This window comes from Penaeus vannamei, chromosome 12 (genome assembly GCF_042767895.1).
Source record: "Penaeus vannamei isolate JL-2024 chromosome 12, ASM4276789v1, whole genome shotgun sequence".
NCBI classification, from domain to species: domain Eukaryota; kingdom Metazoa; phylum Arthropoda; class Malacostraca; order Decapoda; family Penaeidae; genus Penaeus; species Penaeus vannamei.
The window spans coordinates 45889053-45899052 of record NC_091560.1 but is presented as its reverse complement, the minus strand read 5'-3'; the positions used below and the strand labels follow the sequence as shown (position 1 = coordinate 45899052).

The following is a 10000-nucleotide window of genomic DNA, read 5'->3' as shown; positions in this document are numbered from 1 at the left end:
GCGGTGACTAGAAGCTTGTACTGGCAGCCATTCACAGATAAACTGATAAGATAATTTGATAATAGTATGATAAAGGAGTGAAGGCTCATTGCTTGCTTTGATTATTTTCATGATTTATCAGTGACGGTGGAGCGTAATGCTACAGATTAGTGAAGGTCTGTTGCTAGTTATAACAGTTTATCTTTTTAACTTTTTTAATTATCACTATTGTTCAGAATATCTCTGTATCGAAGGCAAATAATATCATAAATAAATCATCGAAGGGCTATTGCAAGCAAGGACAGCACCTTTCAGTTCTTCAAGATTTCTCAAGAAAGAAAAGTAACATGATAAATAACTGAAGGTCTATTGTTAGTTAACTGGTGCGTTTCTATATGAATTATCTTTTCTGATAAGATAGGGAGAGTTTGACGATAGATTATTGGAGGTCTATCGATTGCTAATTCCGACAGTATTTATTTACGTATTGCTTTTACCGGCAGCCTTTTTAAAATTCGTGATTTCTCAGTAAAGTCACGACCTGAGAGAACACCTTTGACTTCCTTCCCGTAATCACTAATGTCAACAAGAACATCTCTATCTACGGCGTTGGGGGAGATGTTGGCAGGAGCAGAGGCGTCGACGGCGGCGGTGGCAGGAGGTGTCAGGGGGAGGGAAGGGACCCCGGAGGAGTGTTGTCAGGGGCGCGGGGGGAGGGGGGAGGAAGGGATAGGGGAGAAGTGTTGTCAGGGGCGGGGAGGGAAGGGGGGGCGGGGGGAGGAGAGTTCTCAGGGCGGGCGGGTGACCGAGGTACCTGCGCCAGACAAACAGTACGGGTCCTCAGCCCAACCTTGAGGTATCACTACCACTCTCATACCAACTAGTTCACCAAACCGCCCCTTTTCATTCCCTCCTCTCTTTTTTCTCGCTAGCACTTCCTTTCTTTCTGTTCCGCTCTTTCTCTTTCCTTCTCTGTGTCTCTAATTCTATATCTCTTTCTGTCTGTCTCTCTCTTTCATGATTTCTCTCTCCCCTCTCCTTCTCTCTCTCTCTCTCTCTATCTCACTGTACTGTACTTGGTTCTGAAGGCAACTTCCAAAAGCGGTTTTATAGCACTCTTTTCACGTCAAAGAAGATGGCTTGAATTTGGCAAAGAATGTCAGTATTATTTTTTTCTCTTTCATTTTCTTTTCTTTTCTTTTTTTGTCTAGAAACCTCTCTTTTGGAGTGCGGGATGTCTTTATTTCCATGCTTGTACGTGCCTTTGCCGGAGAAGAAAGAGAGAGGGAGAGAGAGAGAACGAAAGAAAGATAGAGAGAGAGAGAGAGAGAGAGAGAGAGAGAGAGAGAGAGAGAGAGAGAGAGAGAGAGAGAGAGAGAGAGCGTGGGAGGGGGAGAAAGACAGAAACTGCGAGACTTCACAAGGACTGTTATAGAGCAGATACAGAGGTTCGCTCCAGACATATGGCACCAGCGACCGGTAGAGGAAAAGGGGGGGAGGAGGTGGAGGAGGCAGGGAGGGAGAAGGAGGGAGGGAGGTGGAGGTGGAGGTGTAGACCTGTGGCGCTCGCTTGTAGCTCCCCACCCCCATCCCCCCTTCTCCCCACCTCCTCCTCCGCCTCTTCCTCTCCTCCTCCACCACGCCCGCTGTCTGGCGAGCCTAAACTCAGCCACTCAACTCGTAAAACGCGAGAGAAGAGGGTGCCCACGGCCTGCTTCTGCATGCTGCGTCTGTATGTTATTTGACAGTCCGTCTGCGTGCTTACTGGACAGGAAGCTACTGTTCGGACTGGTTGTAGCTCTGTAGGATTGTAAATTTATCGATCAGCTATATCCATGGGTAGATTTCTTCTTTTTTTCTTTCTTTCCAAAATTTTTGAGGGTATTTCTCGGTAGCAATGAGCGGCTTAATGTATAGTTTTATGTGGCTTATTTTAGAGAGTTTGGTAAGATGTTGATTTATATTAATTACTAGAGGTTACGTGCCAGTTTCCGCCAAAAAATTAACGATAGAGGCAGGTATTATTTCGGGAATCCCGCGAAGGCGACACCTGGCAACTCTACCAACTGGAGAACCTACGTCACAATTTAAAACAAACTTTTAATTGGCGTTTCGTCCTTAATTATACACAACGCAGACCTTCATCCCATCCAACTCTTCAAATTCTAATCCGTAATACACGCAGGGGTCATCTGAAGCGCCGATAAATAAGGCTTTGAGAACAAATTTTCAAAACAAAAATGGAGGCCGGCGCTCCATCTGGCGACGCGTGGCAATGAGGTCACACTGAGAGCAAAACAGTGTGTATTCACCAGCGCGAACTCAGTGTAGCGATGACCATGTGACGAGAGTGATGTTTTCGTTCGTAACCAAAGTGCAATGTGAGGAAATTTCAAGGGAATTCCGCATCGAAAGTGATAATTTATTGCACGTGCTGATGCAGCTGTGAAGATATTTGTGTGTGAAGCAAGATTAGGCCGCAATGGATATCCAAGGGTTGAGGTGAGTTCCCTGGAGAAAGTTGGGTGGCAGCATCTAAGTCCCCTTGGTCGGTGAGGACTTACCGGCCTGTGCAAGTGCATTTCTCTCTCGTTTTTCTCAATTTCGCATTTCCACCCAAGTTCTGAGGGTCCTCTGGTGTGAAGGGGAAGGGGGGTGGGGGGAGGGACGGACGGAGGGGTGTGCGAAGAGGGAGGAACTGGGTTACAACCCTTGGGGAACACCGCACTGCAGGCTACCAAATAGACATTCTTGTGAAGGATGGATTGGCTGTGATTTAAATTTCTAAAAGGGGTGTGTTTTTCTTGTATTTTTTCTGCTCTCTCTCTCTCTCTCTCTCTCTCTCTCTCTCTCTCTCTCTCTCTCTCTCTCTCTCTCTCTCTCTCTCTCTCTCTCTCTCTCTCTCTCTCTCTCTCTCTCTCTCTTCTTTCCTTCCCCCCTCCCTCTCTCTCTCTCTCTCTCTCTCTCTCTCTCTCTCTCTCTCTCTCTCTCTCTCTCTCTCTCTCTCTCTCTCTCTCTCTCTCTCTCCCACTCTCTCTGTCTATCTATCTATCTATCTATTTCTCTTTCTCTCCATCTATCCGTCTCTCTCACAGTTGGTTTGTTTATTTTGCTGCTGGGAAATGTGTGTCTGCGTGTTTGTTTATCTTTTTAATTCTGAAGCTGGCTATGCTGGTGTGGGCCTATGCATGCGGTCTTTTATTTCAAGTAGTATGCTTCGATAAATAAACTGGAGCAAAAAAGTAGGTTTCTCTGTCTGTGTCTGTCTTGTCTTTCTATTTCTCTCTCTCTCTCTCTCTCTCTCTCTCTCTCTCTCTCTCTCTCTCTCTCTCTCTCTCTCTCTCTCTCTCTCTCTCTCTCTCTCTCTCTCTCTCTCTCTCTCTCTCTCTCCTATCTATCAATCCCACCCACCCACCAATCCACCATCTCATCCACCAACCCACCATCTCATCCACCAATCCACCACCTCCTCCCCCTCACATCCGCCACGCTCACCCCAGGAGCAGAGACGCGAGCGCCGAAAGTCACCTAAGTGCGGGTTGACTTCGGACTCCCTTGCTTTTGGAGTCTTCGCTTGGCTGCGTCTCCAAAGATTTCTTGGTGAGGCGGTGACTCGACAGGGAGGGAGGAGAGAGAAAGGGGGGGGGGAAGAAGGGGGGTGGTGGGATGGAGAAAGGGAGGGAGAGGGAGAAGGAGGAGAGAGAGAGAGAGAGAGTGTGTGGGTGTGTGTTTGTGTGTGTGTGTGTGTGTGTGTGTGTGTGTGTGTGTGTGTGTGTGTGAAAAGGAAGATATGTAATGCGAAAAGATTCTTTCACAGGAAAAATAAAACCTTTCCCAAAGACGATACACGCTTGCCGGCAGAGAAGAAAATATAGAGACAAACGGACAGAGGGACAGACAGTTAAACAGACAGAAACAGAGACAGACAGACACACAAACAGCCTGTAAACACGAGTTTGTAAGACACATAAGAGTATATACACACCCAAGCGCTCACAAGGGGCGTGAGTATACAACGTGTTAGTGTGTGCGTGCGTGTTTGGACGAGGGTGAGGGAGAGAGTGGGAGTGTGTGGGGGGGTGGGGGTAGGCTGTTACTTCCCCACTGCCACTGTCACTGCCAAGGACACCCCATTCTCCCCCATCCTCCCTCCCTCCTCCCTCTGAATGATGCTTTCCCATCCCTCCCTTCTCCCTTTCCCTCCAGACTTCCCCTTTCCCCCACCCTCTCTTCCTTCTCCATTTCTACCACGTTCTTCAACCTCCCCTCCTACCTCCTCCCCCTTCCTCTTCCCCTTACCCCTTGCCCTTCCCCCTCCTCCTCCTTCCTCTCCATCTCTCTCTCCATTTCTACAACGTTCTTGAAACCTCCTCATCTCCTCCCACCTCCTCCTACCCACCTCTACCCCCTGAGCGGGACCCTGAATTCTCTACGGCCTATACAACTTTTGCCCCTCTCAACCCCCCCCAATCCCCACCCACCCACCCCTAACCTTCCCTTGTAAGGCGAAGGAAGAAGGCAAGGAGGAGGGTCGACTAACTCTCCCCCTTCCCTTTCCTTCCCCTCCCCATCCCCCCCCCCTTCAGCCCTTCACAAACATAAGGCCTATTTTCCCTCTCCTTGTATGTTTTTTTTCTCTTTTTTATTGTGTTTTTGTTTCTTTGATATTTTGTTTTTGTTTTGGAATTTATTATCATGATGGTTGTGGCACCTCCTCTTTCGTTCACCGTGTAGGCCTAAACTTTTTATTGTTTTATTCTCATCTCGAAAATGATGCAACTAATGGATACACAGATATAGGAGAACGGACAGGTAGATAGAAGATCAAAGATAAATAGACAGACGAACAGACATAAACGAATACACAGACAGGTAGACAGGCAGGCATACATACAGAGTGGCAGACAGACAGACAACAGAAAGAGCAGAGTCACATTGATCAACAGACATAAGCAAATATAGACAGACAGGCAGGTAGATAGATAAATAACTAAATTTGCAGACGTAGAAGAATAGATAAATCAACAGATATGCAGATAGATAAGCAATGGATAAGATATATCGGAACACGTTGTAAACACGAAGCAATCGTATTCCCTGATGACGCAGTTCGGAAATAAGTAGATAAATATATAGATAAATAAATAGATAAATAAATAGATAAATGAGGCATATTAGAATACGCACTAAACACGAAGGAATTGTATCCTTTAAAAAAAAGAGAAAAGAGAAAAAAAAACGTTTTCCGAAGCGACGTGATTCGGGAATAAATGAAATCAATAAATATACAGATAAACGAATAAAAAAAATAGATATATGAAGAACGCGAGACACGAGGGAATGCTATGCTATGGTGACGCAATTAAAAAAAAAAGAAAAAAAAGTGGCGCAATTCTGAACCGTTTCCGAGGCGATAAATCCACGCCTGGCGGACGGATATCCACGAGGTTTATCAAGTTTATTTCTGTAATTATTGATTTCGCTGTTGTATTTTCTGTGATCTCTTCGTGTTTCGAAATTGTACAGTGCGGGGTTTGTGATGATTTGGTTAAGGAATTGTCTTTTTTCTGTAATTCTATTCTTGTTTCGAAATTATATTACGCGTGTTGTAGTTTCAGTTGATTGGATTTTCAATTGATTGTTATATACGTTATATATATATAGTTTATTTATTTATTATTATTTTTTTTCAATTATGATTTTTTTTTTTTTTTGAGGGGGCTAGAAATATAGGCCTAGAAATTGTGATTGGTATGTTAATTAGCTGTCTTAATGTCATTAATTTTCTTTTCATTGTGTCCTTACATGCTGTGACATTTTGAGTACAATTAATGGTCTGATTATTTTTTAGGTCTTGAGATAAGGAAACGCCGGCTTTGAAGATAAGGGCTATCTTTGCCTGATTTGTAATCGCTTAAGCAGGCTATCGCTCAATAGCCGTTTATTGGAATTCGTCTCTATTTACGTGTGATATAAGGGCTTCCTCGCTCTTCTCTCTCTTCGATTTAGGAAATCTGTTTTTCGTTTGTTTTTCTCGTTTGGTTGCTGTTTTTTTTCTATTTTGTCATCTCTTGTTCTTCGTTCTTCTTGTTCTCTGTTCTTCTTTTCTCGTTGGTTTGATTGCCTGTTTATTTCGTTTCTCTCTCTCTCTCTCTCTCTCTCTCTCTCTCTCTCTCTCTCTCTCTCTCTCTCTCTCTCTCTCTCTCTCTCTCTCTCTCTCTCTCTCTCTCTCTCTCTTTCTCTCTCTCTCTCTATCTGTACCTCTATCTCTCCCTTTCTCTCGCTCTCCCTCCCTTTTTCCTCTCCCTCCCTTCCCCCCCCTCCTTCCCTCCCTCCCCCCCCTCCCCCCGCACCGGATACAGAGAGAGTCAGATCTCAAAACCCCAGGATGCCGATCGAGGGGGGGGGGGTAAGTAAAGGGGGGAGAGGGGGAGGGGGAGAGGTCGGAGGGCAGTTGGAAGGGGGTGAGAGGAGGAGGTCTTGGGGGGGGGGGGTGAGGACAGTTTCCGGAAGGGTTAAGGGTCACCCCACGCGTGACACCTGACCTAGGGTCAACTGAGTAAGTAGGTAAGAGGTGAAGGAAGGAGGCTAAAGGGCGTGAGAGAGGAGAGGGGGGAAGACAGACAGACAGAGAATGGGAGGAAGAGAAAGAGACTAGAGGAAAGGGGAAGAGAGAATGGCGAGAGGGAAACAAATAGCAGAAGAGAGAGGGGGGGGGTCAGGGAGAGGGAGAGAGAGAGAGAGAGAGAGAGAGAGAGAGAGAGAGAGAGAGAGAGAGAGGTAACTTTCTCTGTCCACTGACCGCTTGTTGTCAGCCCGAAGAATTTATGCAAATAAGCGGAAATAGCCCGTGATGGATGGTAGGGTAAGAATAATGTCCACGTGGCTGGTTATGGTGGTTCGCGAGGAGGAAATGGAGCTGTGATTTTGTCGTCTAAGTCAAGCTTGTTTTAAGACGTTTTAAGATCCGCGATGACGCTGTGGTTCTTATTTTATTGCTTTGGGAGTTGCAGTTTTCCAGTGGCGTTTGCGTCTTTGAAAAGGTGGCGCAGGATCTTGGCTTTCTCTTTCCCGTGCGCTTGCTTCTGTCTCTGTCTGGGTGGAAGTCGCTCTCTTTCTCTTTATTTTCTCTCTCTCTCTCTCTCTCTCTCTCTCTCTCTCTCTCTCTCTCTCTCTCTCTCTCTCTCTCTCTCTCTCTCTCTCTCTCTCTCTCTCTCTCTCTCTTTCTCTCTCTCTCTCTCTCTCTCTCTCTCTCTCTCTCTCTCTCTCTCTCTCTCTCTCTCTCTCTCTCTCTCTCTCTCTCTCTCTCTCTCTCAATTTCCCTCCCCGTCTCTCTCATCCTCTCTCCCTTATTTTCCCTCCCTCTTCCTCCCTTATTTCCCCTCCCTCTTCCTCCCCGTCTCCCTTATCCTCCCTCTCCCTCTCCCTCAGACTCTCTCCGCGTCCGCAAGATTGCTTGTTAATGTCTCTGTATAATTGCATGTATGTATTTACTATGTCCATGCCATTGACTTGCAAACACCTTGCATAATAGTTGTTAATGTCAGGGCGAGAGATGTAGGCTTGAATGATAATGATGTCCCTCACTGCAGAAGCAAGAGGAAGGACATTAATGACATCTGCAGTAGAGTTGACGGATCGTCATTGGAAAGGATACTTCTGATTTGCATATTTATAGGCGTAATAAGAGGAATAATTAAAGTGTTGATATTCAAGATGATTAATTTAATGTTGGGGAAGTATATTAGCTTGTAAAGGATGACTTATTTATAGGCCTAATGAAAGGGATTATTAGAGTGTTGATATTCAAGATGATTCATTTCATGTTGGGGAAGTATGTAGCTTCTGGATTGTGTTTTAGGTAGAGTGCATTTTATGTATGTTTGGGTGATGTGGATTATGCTATGAATGGGCGTGATACGTGGTATGTATGTGGTTATGTAGGATTGTAGGATTTTTTTTATGGTGGGGCCGGCGAGGGCGGGGGGATGGGAACTGGAGGAAAGAAAGGGGAAAATGGTAAATGATTTAAGATATGTTGTTTGGTTTTTATATTTCCTGTCTTTATCGTTCTTTTTTTTTGGGGGGAGGTCCTGTTTTTCCTACTTTGTGTTTCTTTCCTTCTTTTCCTTTTATTCTTTTCCTCCTTCTCCTTGTCGTCTTTCCCTCTCTTGGTCCTCCCTCCTCCTCCTCCTCCTCCTCCTTTCCCCCCGCCCCCTCCCCCGGCCCCTTATCTATCTCTTCCTCATCTTCCATTTTCTTTTCCTCCTTTTACCCCTTCCCCTCCTCATTTCTCCCTCCCCTACCCCTTTCCTTCCTCTTCCTCCTCCCCTTCCTCCCCTTCCTCCTCCTCCTCCTCCTCCTCCTCCTCCTTCTCCTTCTCCTCCTTCTCTTCATCCTCAAGACCCCTCCCCCTCTATTCCCCTCCCTCTCACTCCCCCTCCCCTCTCCCTCCCTATCCCCTCCCCTCTCTTTCACCCCCCTTCTCCACCTCCTCCTCCTCCCTCTCCCCTCCCCTCCCCTTTCCCGTCCCCCTCCTCCCCTCCCACTCCCCCCTCCCACTCCCCATCTCCTCCTTGACCCAGAGAGAGAGACAGACAGACAGACAGACAGAGACAGACAGACAGACAGAGAGGCAGACAGACAGAGCGAGAGAGGGAGAGAGAGAGAGAGAGGCAGACAGACAGACAGGCAAACAGACAGACAGACAGAGAGGCAGAGAGAGAGAGAGAGAGAGAGGCAGACAGACAGACAGACAGACAGACAGAGAGGCAGAGAGAGAGAGAGAGAGCATTTCGAAATCCTTCCGCCGAAGAGAGAATCCCAATCCCGCGGGAGCCCTGGCACCGCGATTGCCATTCCCCAGCGGATCTGCTCCCGTCTTTAGCACCCAGGGAGTCTCCCCGGTGGCGCTCGCGATGGCGGTCACGTGGGCTCTGTTGTTCTTCGGTATTTAGAAAGCTGGGGTGAGGAAGAGGGTATTGGGGCTTGGGTTTGTCATACATATATATATATGTATCTCCCCCCCCCCCCATTCCTTGTTTTCTCTCCCTTCCCCACTCCCTCTTTTCTCTCCTTCACCCACTCCTCTCCTCTCCCTCTTATCTCTCCCTTTCTCCCACTCCCACATTTCTCTCCCCCCACCTCCCTCCCATCTCCCTCCCTCCATTATATATTCCTATGGCCAGCGCCTCTAGGAAGGTTTTTGACATGGGATTGCATTCTCGTAGGAAGGTTTTAGACGTGGGATTGCATTCTCTTGGCGCAACCCCGTGGACTGCTCTCCTTCCGGTCGTCTTTCCCCTGAGATGTTGTCTCTGGCGGGGCGTCCGTCCGTTGCCAGCCGAGCTCTTTCTCCGTGTCTGTCTCTTTCTCTCTGCCTCTCTTTGTATTTCTCTTTCTGCCTCTATCTGTTGGTTTGTCTCTCTCTTGTTTTTGTTTGTGCTTGCCCCTCCCTCCCTTCCTTCCTTCCTTCCTTCCTTCCTTCCTTCCTTCCTTTCTTTCTTTCTTTCTTCCTTCCTCCCTCCCTCCCCTCCTCCCTCCCTCCCTCCCTCCCTCCCTCTGCCTGCCCTTCCCTCCCACCATCCACCATCTCCTCCCCTGCTATTGCCTTTGCTACTAGCATTGCTACTGTTTTTGCTGCTGTTGTTGCCGCTGCTCCAATTGCTGTACCTGCTGCTTATGTTGCTACTGCTGGTGCTAGTGCTAGTGTTTCTGCTGCTACTGTTGCTTTATTACGACTACTACTGCTGCTACTGTCACTGCTGCTGCTGCTTCCTTAATTTTCTTTTCCTTCGTGAATTTATATTTTGCTTTCCTGCTCATCGTTTTCTTTTTACCTCCCCCCCTGCTTCCTCCTCTTCGTCCCTCTCCCCCTCACCCTACTCCTCTTCTTCCTTCTTCCTTCCTCCTCCTCTTCATTTTCCATCTCCTCCCCTTCCTCTTACTCCTCCCGCTCCTCTTCCTCCTCCTCCTCCTCCTCCTCCTCCTCCTCTTCCCCCACCATCCCTCAATCATATCT

General features: G+C 47.3%; 1 protein-coding gene across 1 annotated transcript in view; it reads left to right on the top strand.

Annotated features, from left to right (window-relative positions):
- Positions 1-2303: 2303 nt before the first annotated feature.
- LOC113824047 (retinitis pigmentosa 1-like 1 protein) overlaps positions 2304-10000 on the top strand; it is a 102109-nt gene continuing 94412 nt past the window's right edge. Inside the window, exon 1 of the mRNA XM_070128367.1 lies at positions 2304-2481. Coding sequence (XP_069984468.1) covers positions 2462-2481 — 20 coding nt within the window. The 5' untranslated portion in view covers positions 2304-2461. The remainder of the gene's footprint in view (positions 2482-10000) is intronic.